At 37.8% G+C, this 16382-nt stretch overlaps 1 protein-coding gene across 1 annotated transcript; it reads right to left on the bottom strand.

The window, feature by feature from the left end:
* Nucleotides 1-2609: 2609 nt before the first annotated feature.
* LOC132064126 (uncharacterized) lies at nucleotides 2610-4694 on the bottom strand. The gene is made up of 6 exons (XM_059457019.1): nucleotides 4349-4694; nucleotides 4038-4287; nucleotides 3508-3931; nucleotides 3364-3417; nucleotides 2968-3131; nucleotides 2610-2838 (listed from the first exon to the last, which is right to left on the bottom strand). Exons 1-6 carry the CDS (start codon nucleotides 4692-4694, stop codon nucleotides 2610-2612), a joined length of 1467 nt encoding a protein of 488 aa, XP_059313002.1.
* Between the last annotated feature and the right edge of the window lie 11688 nt (nucleotides 4695-16382).

The following is a 16382-nucleotide window of genomic DNA, read 5'->3' as shown; positions in this document are numbered from 1 at the left end:
ACGACCATAATATGTGCCTTTAAATTGAAACAAATTTGCCTTATCATTGGAGTTGACTGATCAGGGAATGCACTCATTTATAGTTCTATGAATCTTATAGGCATGGGCAGCCGCCAGAGAGGGAGGCAATTGACCAGCCAAAAAATTGTGTTCAATCACAAATGTTGATCTGATGATTAGCCAGACTGATTATAAAAGTGGGTTAGTTTCTTAGAAACTTTTACTCAATTATAAAAGAGCGAGTATTGTGGAGCCTACTGCCAATATGATCCCATGTGACCACATGCACAATTTTGTCCTCTCAAATCATTCGTTTGGTTCTTTTTCATTAAAAAGTTTTGATCTTATTGTTTAATCTATACCTACATTTGGATTTTGCATTGTTGTTAGGTTTTGAGTCGTCACTGCCAGACTATTGTAGGATAGTTGTTTAATTTTGTTTTTTATTAATTTAAATTTCTAGTGTTTGGTTTGATCTTTTTATTTGAATAAAATATTTTCCTGAACTATAATTAACATTTTTTTTTTCACCAAGCATAGCAATCTATTCATTTTCAGCAAAATGCCAAGAGTAACAGCAGCTGTTCGAAACAGCTTTGAAGCAGTTTGTTCAGCCAAGAAACAACTTTTTTTTTTTTTTAAACAAAACCACCTAAAATGGTGGGAATTTATTGCAGCAAAAAATTTACAGAAGAAAAGCAAAATATTTACAGAAGAATTGCAAAGAAAAGAAACTATCTAGAAAGCTGAAAACTAGCTATGATCACCACATTAACACTACTAGAACCTTCATCATACTAAAGCAAACCAGGGACCTTGATTTGTATCCATCTTTCACACTCTCAAGTCTCACTAGTGGAATGGATCAAATCTCTTGAATTTAACTTCAGGTCAGCCTGGATGAAGTAGAGTTCAGTTCCAATCTTATAGATGCATGATCTTAGCTAGCATAGATTCTGAGCTTAGTCACAGAAAGGCTGGCGATGATCCTCACCTTATTACTTGTTGCATCTGATTCCACATTGATGAATTCCCAACTAGTAATAACAGTGTTTTGTGGTAGAATGAACCAAGGTTGATACCACACATCACAAAGCAAAGTTATTTCCGGTTCGTCCCCCTTCCACCTTCGTTGATGTTTTGAAATTTGTTGTTGTTGTCCTGATTGTTGTAGGAAGCCTTGTTGTTATTGATCTAACTCTGAAGTTTAGAAGTTGCCTTTTATCCATGTTGATCAATCTTCTTCCATGAGTTGGAATATCTTGAAACTGATTGTATTGAATTGTACCTGCAAAATCAAAAACCAGGTTAGTAAAATAATCTGCCACACTGTTTCCTTCCTGAACACATGCACTACTGAAACATCTTTGTCTTTCCTCCATCTTTATATACTCCTCACTGGCAAAGCAATGTTCCATGGCACCTCCCAAATACCATCCAGTACCTTTTGCATTGTAAGGGAATCTGTTTCCACTATAACATGCAATAACTCATGTAGAACACAGTACTTGATTCCCTCTTCAATGGCCACAGCTTCAGCAACTAGATTAGTAGTCTTAGTTAATATCCTTGCCTTAGCATATATAAACTCTTCTGAACTATCTCTACTACAAAAGTCTGCTGAACTTAGTCCTGGATTCCCTTTAGAAGCACCATCAGTGTTGCATTTAAAGCATCATCTATCTGGAAAAGTCCACTCACCTGTTTATATATTAATGGCAGCCTGTAGTTCTCTAGTAATTCAACTATCCTAGGCCAGCATTTTGGCATGTTCTGCAGCCAAGGATATCTCTTCCTTGCTAGCATATATATGTTCCTGTTCATCTCATGTATGGCCTTGTTCTGAGAAACAACCCCTCCATGCCTTCTAGTATTCCTGCTCTTCCAAATTTGCCATAAAACCAAAGCAGGAATTGGTTGATATAAAGGCTTCATAGCAGTTTGAGAGTCCCACCAGCACAAGACTATCTGCTTAACCAGTAGGAAAAGGCCCAAGACACCTGCTGCAGTTGAAAAATAATGCCATATTGTAGTTGCAAAAGGACCTGTAATGAAAATATGATCCATGGTTTCCTGCTGATTCTGACAACACCAATATCTTGAGACTATGCTGATTCTCATTCTCATCAACACTTCATCTATAGGTAACTTCCAATACCAAACTCTCTATAGGAAAAAGGAGATTTTGTATGGCAAGCCTTTGATCCAAAATTTGTTACAAACATTTGATATCTGCTTTCTTTTTCTCAACTCCTTCCATGCACTTTTAACTATAAACTTACCAGAGCTTGTGAACATCCACCATGGCTTATCTATCTCATTTGTTCTCACAAAAAGTCCCATTTCCATTCTAACATGATCAACAATATCTGCTGGTAACACCTGTTGGAGCTTTGCATAGTTCCACTGACTTTCACTCATCAACTCTTCAAGCTCATCTCCTAAAACTTCATTCTGATAACGAATAGGTATCAGATCATGCAAAACACCTAGTTTAGACCAATTATCAAACCAGATTAAAGAAGATCCATTCTTGGATTCCCACCAAATACCATGTTCCATTTCATCTCTAGCTTATGACATCATCTTCCAAGTACGAGATCCCCCTTTCACTTGAACCACGGTTGGCCTAAACCTTTTACAATATTTGTTCCACATGAAATTGGACCACGATTAATGTTTGCTTGTCTGAATCTCCACCAAAGTTTAGCAAACAATGCTTTGGATATATCATGTAAAGATCTGAAGCCTAATCCTCCCTTATTCTTAGGATAACATACATTTTCCCATGCTAACCAGTGCTTACTTCTTCCTTCTTCCTTAGTTTGCCAAAAGAATCTATTAAATAACTTGTGCAGATCTTTAATGACACATTTTGGGGGCACCATAGCAGACATTAGATAAATGGGGATGCTTTGTAAAACACTTGAGATCAATAAAGCTTCCTTCCAAATGACAGTAGTTTACCTCTCCAAGCACACAACAACATCCTTCACTTTCTTCATCATATCTTTATAGAACAACTTCTGCCTTCTAGCATGAAAGATAGGACATCCCAAATAAGTAAATGGGAAGTCACCTTTGTTGAAGCTTGTTATTTGCTGTACCTCCTGATTCAGCTCATTAGCCACCTTCTTATGCATATAAAAAAAAGCTCTTGTCTGCATTAATTTTTTGTCTAGATTCTCTCTCATAATCATGCAAAATGGACATAATCATCTCCAAGGATGCTTTATCTGCAGATGCAAATATGATAGTATTATCTGCATAAGACAGATGATTCAACTTTGCACTCCACTTTGGCACACCATATCCTCTAAAACTGTTTTTTTCAAATAATGAATTAAGAGCCATAGACAGTACCTCAACAGCTAGAATAAAAAAGCGAGGAGATAGAGGATCTCCTGTTTGACCCCTCTTGTAGAATGGAAAAAACCAAAATATTGTCCATTAATGAGAATGGAACACCAGTTATTAGCAATCAATCTCCATACCATGTCTACATACTCTTCTGCAAATCCCATCTTTTACGAGAATTTGAACAAGGAACCTCCAAGAAAGTCTATCATAATCGTTTTCCATATCTAGCTTAATGATGACATTAGTAGGTTTCCCTCTCTTTCTAATAGCTGCCACCAATTCTTGAGTAAGCAACACATTTTCAATAATATTTCTACCCTTTACAAATCCAGACTGATTTGGAGATATTAGAGATGGCAGAATCACCTCTAGCTTATCATGTAATAGTACGAAATAATCTTGTTTATGAAATTGCTGAGGTGATTGGCCTCGAGTGTACGAGAAAGTGTTGATTATTTCTTTCTTAGGCAATAGGACCAGGTTTGTCTGAGTTACTGACTTTGGTAAAGTTTGTCGCTCATAAAAGCTACTGATCACATTATACACATCAGCACCAACTATATTCCAACACCTTTGATAAAAAAAAACTCCAAAAAAACCATCAGGTCCACAAGCACTCTCAGCTGATAATGCAAAAAAAAGCATTTTTCACCTCTTCAAGAGTTGGTTTAGCACACAAGAAGTTATTTTGATCCTCTGAGATTCTCTCAGGAATGTGATCCAGTAAATTTGAGTCAACTCTACCACTTTCCTGAGAAAATTGATTTTGATAGAATGAAATAGCTTCAGTAGCAATATCATCCAAATTGTCCACCCATTCACCATCTGCATTTTGTATTCTTGTAAGCAACAACCTCTTTCTTATTCCTTTTACAATACTATGAAAATATCTTGTATTCCTATCTCCATCTAAATGCCATTGGATGCCTGCTTTTTGTCTCCAAAACTCTTCCTCAAAATGCAGATACCTTTTGAATTCGGCACATGCCCTCTCGCAACACTATTCTATTCTCTTCTGATGGTTCTTCCTCAAACAGTTGCTCCTTGATCTTCACAATATCTTCTCTGATTATCAGTTGTTTGAACAAGTCTCCAAATGTTTCTTTACTCCACCTAGACAAAGCAGCCTTTAAGCTCTTCATTTTTAGCTTAAATATAATGAATGGATCTCCTATAAACTCAGTTCTCCAATGTTGATCCACTGCATCCATGAATGACTCATGATCCAACCAGAATTTCAAAAATCTAAAATGCTTCTGAAACTGCTGAACCTGCTCTCCTGCTGAAAGCAAGAGTGGAGCATGGTCTGAACCTGTTCTTGACAGATGCTCCATGCTCAAGTTAGTAAACCAGTCCTGATACTGCTGATTAACTAGAATTCTGTCCAATCTTTTGAATATGCAATCTTGCCTAGCTCTTCCATTCCACCAATAAAAGGACTCCCTCTAAATTCTATTTCACCTAGTTCACAAGAATTTACACAAAAAGCAAAGTCTTCATATTCCGATGGATAAACAGGTAAACTACCTATTTTTTCTTCTTCATTCAAAATAACATTAAAATCCCCACCAACCTTCCATGGTAAATTCATAGAGCTTGCCAAGGAATATATACTATCCCACAACTCTAATCTTGCAGCAGAATCACACTTTGCATAAACCATTGTGGAGATTAGTTGCCTACCACTCTCCTGAAATAGAAGCTTAATAGTCACTTGTTGTTCAGTGTCCATTAATACTTCCACATCAATTCCATCAGCAACAAAATACCAAATCTTGTTATTACAATTATGTTTAGCATACTGCATACCTAATCTCCTCTTATATCTATCAATTTGCCTTGATTGTTGAAAAGGCTCCAATAAAGCTATGAGGACAAACTTATGATGTTTGTACAACATTTGAACTCTATGGAAAGCCTTCTAAGTATTAACTGATCTAATATTCCAAACGAAGGACTTCATCATTGGAAATTATATTTGTTAGTAACATTTCTCTTTGGAAGAATCCTAGTTGGTTGCACCTCCCCTTCACCTTTGGATCCTGTTTGAGTCTTCTTACCTTGGATCTTAGTAGATCCAATTTCACTACCATTCTTAGTCTTCTTATACTTGTTGACTTCTTTGTGAATCAAATCAGCAGCTTTAGATATTTCATTCCTGTGCTGCAATATATCCTCTTCTTCTATCCTGCTGAGGCCTGTATTCTTGCCTGATTGATTTTTCAACAAATCTTCTTCATTGATTTTATCCATACTGCTCAGATCATGAGAAACTAAAGCATGCAATTCTTTAGTGGGAGATACTTTTTTAGTCATACGCATCATTTGATTATTTTCCTTCATCACCAGCATTTCAGTATCCTCCTTCAAGACATTGCCTTCTGTGTCAGGTGGATAACAACCTTGAGAAAAGGCTTTATTGTGAGTTCTCTACTGCATCATATGTATTAACAATGCTCTCCTTCTCTGCATCTACTGTTTCTTCATCTCTGGTATAGTCTACAATATGATCCTCATGAGTACTATTTTCCAGTCCTATGATCTTCTTTCCTTCATTAGCAACATGAACTTCTGTACTACATTCATCTATTACCACTGGATCATTACCCATTTCTTCACTCTCTTTCTCTATATAGGACTAGATCTAGTCCTGAGGGTTCCATAACATCATATGCTGGCACCTGATCCTCATGGAAAATTGGTAGCATGTCACTTGATACTTCTTTTGCTATTGGCAGTTGAATAATACATTTCTCTTTCTCTTTGTCAGCTGCTTCCTTTATGATTTCAGCCTGATCAATACTATACTTACATCCCAAATGAGTAATATCTTCAACTTCTTGAAGATCCTTTCCAATCTCCACCTCACTTGCCCCTGAGACAGGTTTAATTGCCTCCTCCTCTACCACTGCAATTATAGCAAATGAAGAGCTTTCAGTAGCCCCTCCTCCTTTCTTCTGTTCATCAGTACCGGTTGGGGATCTTTCAGATATTCTTACCACCTGATTAAAGTTCTTTTCCACCCAATCCTTAGTGCTTAACTTAGGAGTTTGCACTACCTGATCCTCACCACTTTTCTGAATATTATTTTCCACATTGGCATTAACCACTTCTGCTACATTATTCACTTTACTGGATTCTTCCTCCTCATTAATTATTGATAGGACATCAAACTTGTTAGTGTTGATCACTATATCTTGATTCTTTGTCATGTTACCCTCATCACCATTATCATTACTATCCTCGGCCTTGTTTTCCCCTCCAGTTGAATCTACATAATTCTTTGATCCAGGATAGGTCACCACCTTGCCACTAGATAACACCTTAGGAAGATACTGTTGAATAGGTTTTTGCTATCCTTTATAACCTCTTCTATTCTATTCTTCCTTTGTTCTTGTCTAGGCTCGTCTACCCTATCCTTATCATCACCTTGAACCTGAACCTGAGCAACATCTTTATTCCCTTGATCAACAGTCTTATCAATATCTGGATGTAGGACTCGGCAGTCATCATTAGAGTGACCTTGTAACATACATTCAGTACAGTACTTAGGGAGATGATCATATTGAATCTTCACTCTAACACTACGAATCTCCTTAGTATCTTCATCTTCTCTATCCATCATCACAAACTTAGGAAAATCTGCCAATAAATCCACTTGCCCTTTAACCCTAGCACAGTTTGGTCTGGTTTTGTTAACAGTGGCAAGATCCAATTGTAATGGCTTTCCAACAGCAGAAGCTAGTAAGAATAATGATTATTTCACAAAAAAAGTTGGAAGAAGATTAGGGAACAAGATCCATGCCATAGCAGTCGTGGTTTCCTCATCAATCTTAAAGTTTGAATCATATATTAAAGGTCTCATCTGATAAGAAAATCCATTCGTCGACTTGAGCCAAAAAGCACTCTTGGATGAAATAGTAATGAAAACTTCCAATCTAGTACATCGTCTTAAAACGTGCCTGTTTCTGAAAAATTCAACCTGACACTTTTCATTAGCACCACATTGAGTTGGAATGATGTTCTTCAACTCTTCCAACTCTGGCCACCCGTATGAGAATTTACCAACTATTGCACATTGTAGATTCTCTATCACTTCCATTCTAGCAACTTCACTTGATGTCCATTTTACGTAAGGAATCCCATATACGTATGTAATCTTCTTTAAGGGAATAGGATCACACACATGCATGGAAACAACATCTGGATCTATCAAAGTATTGGCATATGAAGTTGTAAGGATAGTAGGGGGAAGTGGGTGAGTAGGGTTGTTAGTGGGGAGTGTCACTGATGGTAGAGGTGGGAAGTTGGATGATAATGAGATATCCAAAGGCTGGCCAACCGCCGTTGACGGGTGACCAGTAAGTGGTGCCATTATGTGACTACGTTAGGGTTAGGGTTTGCATGGGAGATGAGAGAGAAGAGAGCATTTTCGATCTGAACTATAATTAACATTTGATTATTAAAATGAGATTTTTTTTTGAGTAAAACAACCAGCATGGAACTTGTTGTGCTTTATTAAACCAAAAAGTTCTACACAAAAATCAAAAGAAACAAAAAGATGAAATAGTCCACTGCAGCAATGGCCAAAAGTGCCTCTCAAATGACTAGAAACTCTAATCTGAAAACTTCAAACTGACAAAATTGTTGCTGCTAATCCAGTCTTGGGTTGATGCCATTTCAAATCAATTAAAGCTCTCACCAAGTGCTTATGGAATCAAGAAACCAACCAGAAGAATCATTTAAACTTGGATTAGGCTGAAGTTGTCATGCTCAGTTTCAAATCCAGTCTCTATATAATTCTTTGACATACCAGGTGATTTAGATCAACTCAAAAATCATACCATATACTAAGATGATAATGAAATTCTTCCAATAGGTTGAACTATAAGTTAATACCACACATTGAATAGAATTTCCCTAGCAACTAAGTTACAAAAATGAAGCTGCAAACAAACAGTTTCTCAACCTGGTTTTCTAGACTGTTTCCTGCATGTTACTTTGAATGATCATGCAGTATATCTTGGTATTTGCAATCCAGCCTGGTTCTCTTGCTTTTAAAATCTTGAATATGAAAATAGGCATTTGCATTTTATCTGCATTTAGTATCCCTTTAGCCTATGCTGGAAGTTCCTGAAAATTGAAAATATGAACGGTACCTGCAAAATGAAAAACCATGTTAGTTATAAAATATACTAGTTTGTTGCCTTATCTATACACATGGACAATTTGTATGTTTCCCTTCTTTCTCCATTCTTGTATTATTTTCACGTCCATATAAATTCTTTAAGGAACCTCCCACTCTCCATCCATAACTTTTTCATCAGTAGTGAGTCTGTTTCAACTATCAGAAGGAGCAAATGGTTTGTAACACAATATTCAACTTCTTCTAATATTGCCTTTTCCTCAGCAACAATGCAAGATGATTCTGATATAATACTAGCCCATGCATACACCAAATTTCCTTCACTATTTCTAACACAAAATGCAGAAAAACTTTGCCCAGAACTACTCTTATAAGCACCATCAGTGTTGCACTTGAACCAACCATCAAGAGGACAACTCCAAGCTACTGCTGCACTAACAATTTGAGGTTTACAATTCTCCATGAACTGCACCAGAAGAGGCCAACTATTTGGAATTTCCAACCATGGATACTTAGTCTTAGCGAACTACCATAAGTTTATATTAATCTCATATATCACCCTATTTTTTGACATGATCCCTCCATGAACAATAGTATTCCTCTTTTTCCATAATTACCACATGATCGCAGGAGCAACTTGATAAATTGGTTTCAGCTTACAACCATATTTTGTTGACCACCATTTATAGATTGGTTGATTTATTTGCACAAAAAGACCTTGCACACCTGCTGCAGAAGACACATGCCATATGTCTGATGCAAACTTTCCTGTTAGAAATAGATGAGTCATAGTCTCCTGTTGAGGAAAAGTACAACAATTGCAAATAGACACCATGTTTATTCCTATTCTAGCCAAGATATCATCAACTGGTAGTTTCTGATGCCATACTCCCTATAAGAAAAAAGCAATCTTATAAGGTAATCCCTTAGTCCTCATCAACTTGTAAAACCAAAATGTGAAAATTACTTTTTGAATAGATAACTAAATAATTTGTAGTGGAAGATTGGTTGTAGCACTCCGCATGTATTTTGAACTTGTTTAAGATTAATACATGCCTAATTATGTGCTAAAAGATTGATAACTGGGTCGGATGTAGAGAACAAGTTCTGGGTTCACCCAGAAGCTTTAGCTAAAATTCCGTATGTGTCAAAATTCGCTAAACAAGTACAAATAATAATAGACTTTGAATCCAGAAAATCAGATGGATGGACGTGGTAGAATTTTGAACTCAAAATCATAAAGTTCAAATTCAGAATTTGCCTCTAATTTATAGTATATCTAGGTGATAGATCAGTATGTTAAATATATGTTGCATTGGGTTGGGTGTGGTATTATAGCAACATAAGGAATATTTTAGAGTTGGAACAAAAAATCAATCCTGAGTTCTCTTCGACATATTTGCACGTCGCACAAGTAATGTGTGAGGTTGGAAAGAGGTTTGATGCTTGGCCAAAATTGCATATATTTAGTCATTATTTGCCTCACATTTTAGTACTTTTAACCGTCATTTGAATATTAATTATAGTGGTTTGTGCTAATATTGTATATTTACTATGTAGGAATAAAGCGGTGTAAAGATGAAGAGAATTGAGGAAAAAATGTGATTGAAAGGAATTAAAAAAGAAAAAGGGAAAAAAGAAAAGAAATAAAAGGATCAAAATGGAGGGAGATGAAAGCTAGTGGTGTAATTATTGGAGATTAAAGGAGAACAAAAGAAGAAAGAAAATAAGTAAAAGTAATGAGAAGAAGAAGAAAAAATGTACATGACAACACTTGAAAGTATTTGCGCCACTAGCTTCGTGTCAAGGGTACTGCGAGGATAAGATGCCATTTGATTCTGATTTTTTCCCTTCGCGCTATCTTTGCCGAGCAAGGGTGGTCTGAGCACAGTATTTTTAACGGCTCGCTTAGGCGTTTTGAGCTTTTTATCTTATTTTCCTAAAAATACTCTTCCCACAGTTGCTTATCGATATTTATGACTTATGAAGATGGGTGATGCGGTTCCCGAGGCTATCAGGTGGATTTTGGATTGGTGTTAGTGAGACTTGAGTTTTCTAAGTTAAGAAAATGGAGATGTTTGACCAAAGTCAACATCGAAGGTAAATGCGTCATTTTGGGAGTTTCATCAATTCCATTAGGTATGGAATGTGATTTTTAATTTAGTCGAACCTTTGGTTTGGGTCCCAAGGCATTCAGATGTGATTTGGGTCTTTTGTTGAAAAGTTAGGATTTTGATGTTTTGGAGTTAGCCTTGGTCAACCCGGGTTAATATGACCTCTTTCGGGAATTTCGAGTGCGCGAACGAGTTCGTAGCATGTTTTATGATACAAAATGCATGTTTGGTTTGTGTTCATGGGGTTCCGAATAAGTTACGGGTGTTGGATCGGAAGTTTTGGGACTTTGGTTTTTCTGATTTCTGGTGTGTCGTACCAGAGGTGCTTGGTCCACTTTAGCGGAGTCACACTTGTGGCACTTGGCTCGTACAGGCGGGGCTGGGATGAGATGCGAGTTTCCGCACATGCGCTAAAGGATCCGCAGGTGCGAGACCGGTTTCTGTGTGAGATTCTCCGCACCTGCAAAATTTGGATTTTAAGTGGCTTCCGCTTCAGCGACCATTTTTCCACGGATGCGAGGTGGCACCTGCGAGGAAATGCCTGCTGAAGAGAAATGGCATGATAGTTCACCCATAAAAATCCCAAATTCTAGTTTCATTCTTCATTCGCCCATTTTAGATGCTACAAAGCTCGGGATTAAGTGATTTCAAGTACAAAGTTCAAATTTCTTCATTGGGGTAAGTTCCTAACCTAAATCTAAGTGTATATCAATGATTCATTCCATTAGTTTATGATTCTATCCATGATTTCTAAGTAGTAAAAGAAGGGTTTCCATAGGAATAGGTTTTGATGAGATTCATGAAATTGAGGATTCATTTGTGGTTAGAACTTCATGATTCTTAGGATATGTGCTATCTAGACTATAAGATGAATTTATGCTTAAATTCTAGTTTTACCCTTGTGGGTTCAGGGTTACCTTTATTGGATCCGGACTAAAATATAGCAATATGGGTATTGTTGGATTTGTGTGACCTCGTAGAGTACTGATTTGGCCACGATGAACTTGATTTCACAATAAAATTATCGTTTTGACCTTCAGTGTTTGGGATGGGGTTTTGGTTGACTCTATGGATCTGAATTCCTTATATGGATTTATAGGTATCGTTCGACTCGTATTGTCATGTAGATATTGTAATTGAGCAAATTGGGCTTGTTTGGAAGCTCAGAGGAAAGGGAAGGCCGCGAAGTGACTCTTCAGCTTCAGATTCAGGCAAGTTGAGACTTACTAGATCCTTTATATAGTGTTATGTGCTGGTTAATCTAAATAAGGGGCGTAATGGGGAATTGTGGGTCCCGTACTCGTGAGGTGATGAGCATTTGTACTGGTACCGGTGTATCTGTATGGGTTATTAAAACATGAACTAATATGAATTGTGATGGAGATTATGTGTTTAGCCTTCGGGCCGTGAGGAATGGTCGATAAATACATTTAGGTTCGTATGATTGCTGTTTATTTGGGCTATGATGGCCACTATTGGTTGAATAATTTTGAATTTCGACTTGATTGCATTCATCACCGCACATCACGTTTAAGCTATGGAAAGGACATATATTGTCATGACCCAAATCACTAGTCATGCGAGCACCTACTATTTCCCACCTTGGTAGGTGAACCCGTCCCTTAATCATCAACTCAAGTGTAGTAAAGTAAATAAGTAGAATAAAGTCTAAAATGTAAATAAGGATATGTGTGGAAATACAAATACAAGTACAATCCCCAAGAACTGGTCTGACTCTGTCACGACCCAACCCCATTGGCCATGACTAGTGCCCGAGCTGGGCACTCGTATACGAACCTATTAGATATAGCCAGACTGGAACTAAGGACAATATGAGAACTTGTAAAAGCAACTAAAGATTCATAACGTCATATATCACAACAACCTGTCTCCTGAGGAATCACAACTAATCAAAGCATAACACAATACGCAAGCCGACAAGGCTGCCACTACATACGGGAACATCCCAAAACAAGCCATATTGACACAGCTGAACAACACCTATATACAAGCCACACATATGTCTACAGACTTCTAAGAGTATCATAGTAAAATATGACGGGACAGGGCCCCGCCGTACCCCTGGATATGCATAAGTCTATATCAAAGATCTGTACCAAAATGATCTAGGCTACGGAACAATAGAGCGCTCCAAACAGCTAAGCGAAGTCTAGAGTTGCAGGGGATCATCAAGGCGAGTGTACGTACTGCGGGCATGAAACGCAGCCCCTGAAGAAAGGGGGTCAGTACGAGATATGTACTGAGTATATAAAGCATGAAATACAATAAAGAAGATCATGACTGAATAAAAGATTATAGGAGACAAGTATGACAATCAAAGATACCAATGTACTTGTACCTTATGAAATGAAAATCATGCATAGCTATATCATATACCATACCCGACCCATTATGGACTCGGTAAATAAAGTCGTATATATGTATACCATACCCGGCCCATCATGGGACTTGGTGTCATCATCACATCATCATATCATATATATATATCATCATATCCATGCCCTCTAGTGAGGGACTCGGTGAACAATGCAGTGAAACTGTGTGCGAAAATATACCCGGCTCGGGACTCGGTGAAAGATATATTAACAGCATGCACGAGCAGAGTAGTGAGTAACCATATGCAAACTAAACCATCATCTTGAGAATCAAAGACAACAGTCATGTCAAGTACCCCTCGAATGTCATTATGGATTATATCAAAATAGGACTTTTGGAATCATAGACACGTATCAAGACATAATAAAATAGCTTCTGAAAATCAAGAACATTAGCCATCCTAGTGTCTCTAAGAATAGGAGCTTCTTTGGAGTTTATACATTCGTCGTCTGTTTGTCTCACATAGATCATGCCAAAAAGAAAGAAAGAAAGGATAGCTTTACATACCTTGATTTACGACCCTCGAAACAATTATGACGGATCAGCCCCTTTTTAAGACTTTATCTACAAGATAATGATAGTAACACAAGCATCAACCAACTTGTAATCAAGCACAACCAACAAGACAGCATATGGACAATACGACGAGCCACGAGCTCGCTATATGACAACTATTCGGCGTTTCACCTTGCCCTTCCTCCTCCAAAACTCCATAACAACAATAATACAACTAAGCTATGTACACATCAGCTCAACATCATATTCAGAAATTTAATTACGATAAGAGCAGCCCGGTATAGCCTATACAAATTCGGGCAGCATTTCCCCTGAGAACTTAACAATCCCCGAGATCCCAATTCAGCAAAAATATCGACCATATACCAACAATAACAATACCAACAATTTCATATCAAGCTAGGATCGGATCCACCTCTAGATCATTCTCAAACGACCCACAATTACAATATCAACTACTTTCCATAAACAAAGAAATTATCTCAACAACACAACAACAACCACAACGGCAATAACAAGAACAACACGACAACAACAACAGTTACGACACACCAATAATCAATTCTACCATTGTCACGACCCGAACTACGGGCCGCGACGGGTATCCGGGGCTAACCACCGAACACCTCTCACTTTACTGCTTATACGCTATCATCCATACTATATGCTCATAATCATGGAAAAGCGGCATTTTCTGAAATACATTTGCTTTTATAAATATAGGCCCTTAGGCTATCAAAATAATAATATACATGCACGTACGCAAAAGCCATGGGACCGGACTACCCATGCCTTTGCGTATCTACGAGCCTCTACTAGAACAACGAACATATGGATGGGACGGGACCCCGCCGTGCCGAAATACATGTACACAAAATAATGTCTCGAGTAGCACCTCGGAATAAGGGAGGGCTTCCGCAACTTCTGTTGCTAGCTACGCTTTAGATGCTGCGCGTCTCCTTGTCTACATGGGCATGAACACGGCGTCCAAAGAAACGGACGTCAGTACGAATATTGTACTGAGTATGTAAAGCATGAGCAGTAAAGATGGAGAAACATAACGGTAATACATGAAATGACATAAGATGGAAGACATTAACATTCTCTTCATAGTACTTACCTGCTTTCCGTAGGGACGTTCCATGTTCTATTTCGTGCTCGCATACATAAATTCATACCTTTTACTTACTTGCCTTTCATATCTATTCACTTGTCATACTCATGCTCGTATCACGTGCCTTGCATATACATAGCCCTTACTCGGCACTTACATGATAGTAGTATATTCGTACTCTAATGTTTGTCATATGTGTAACATAATCGTACTCGTAACGATATCATATACTTATCTCATTCGTACTCGCATGAATGTGATGCATATGTATAATCGTACGAGGTAACACAATCATACTCATATAGATATCATACGTGAAGCATAATCATGCTCATACAAGCATCATACATATAACATAGTCGTGTTCATAACGGCATCGTACATATAGCATACTCGTATTCATATCGGTTGGCATCATTCGTACTTGTATTCATATAGATTAGTATCATTCGTACTCGGCCCCTTCGGCTCGATGGGATCGCTAGCATACGTACTCGGCCCTCTTGGCTCGATGGCATTACTGGTATACGTACTCGGCCCCCTTGGGCTCGATAGGCATGGGATTATACGTGCTCGGCCCTCGCTGGGCTCGATGAGCTTAGCGGCATACGTACTCGGCCCTCATGGGCTCGATAGACTTGATGGCATACGTACTCGGCCCCTCTGGGCTCGATACATACATATATATACATATACATCACATGGGGGTATCGTGCCCTTAACATAGCTAGTCATCATCATAACACGTGCATAAACTTATCATCGTATCGCATTTATTTATACGCATTTTATCATTATCCGTATTCGGCCTCATAGGCTCGACAACATATCGTATTCGGCCACGAGGAGCTCGACCACATTACATATATCTCATATCGTACATGCTTCATAGGCTCATTACTATTACTCGTTTCATAGTCTTGTTGTAGCTTTGTTTTACTCTAGCGTCATCAAACTTATGTCTGTGCATACATACCATATACTCATTATCTTACATCTTGTAGATTTATGATTATGAATCGTCTTATAAGATATCATGGCTCCATCGTACTTAACATCACTATCATTCATTTCATGGGCGTATCGTGGCTTAACATAGTGCTACCATGTCTTATCATATATGCATAACCGTAATAACTGCCCGACCATATAGGTGCGGTGTAATAATTACTATCATTAGCATCATCAATAGCCTGCGTCCAGGATATTTGTTATATCCCGCATTTTGTACGTCGGAATATTTTAAGACAATTGCGGGAAGTTAAGGACAAGACCATCTTCAAAAAATTATCTTAGTGCATAAGTTGGTTATGAATATTATTTATGAATATTATTGGACGGAAATATTGAGAAAGGCTAGGGGCAAGAAGAAATTCGCAAAATGGGCCGTGGAAATAATGCGGAAGGTCAGGGACAAAATGGTAATATGGAGAAAAGTCGAGGGGTAAAACGGGAATTTCACATGAGTCTCTTGAATGTTCCAAAAAGGTCATATTGACCATGTGGAGAAAAAAAAGATGACAAAATAGGTCATTGCCATGGAAAAATAAAGAAAATTCTAGAAAAATAAAAGGAAGGGAAAAGAAAAGAAAAATCTAGAGAGGGGCATGTGCCCCTCACATGGCCATGAGAATTATATATATAAAGATGAGGGAGTTCATCTTTTAATTGAAGAGTGGGAGAAAGAAAGAAAGAAAGAAAAAAAAAAGAAGATGAAGAGAGAATATAGTAGTTT

This window comes from Lycium ferocissimum, chromosome 1 (assembly GCF_029784015.1).
Source record: "Lycium ferocissimum isolate CSIRO_LF1 chromosome 1, AGI_CSIRO_Lferr_CH_V1, whole genome shotgun sequence".
Taxonomy (NCBI): Eukaryota; Viridiplantae; Streptophyta; class Magnoliopsida; order Solanales; family Solanaceae; genus Lycium; species Lycium ferocissimum.
Note: the sequence above shows the minus strand (reverse complement) of the source record. Positions and strands in the feature narration are given on the sequence as shown.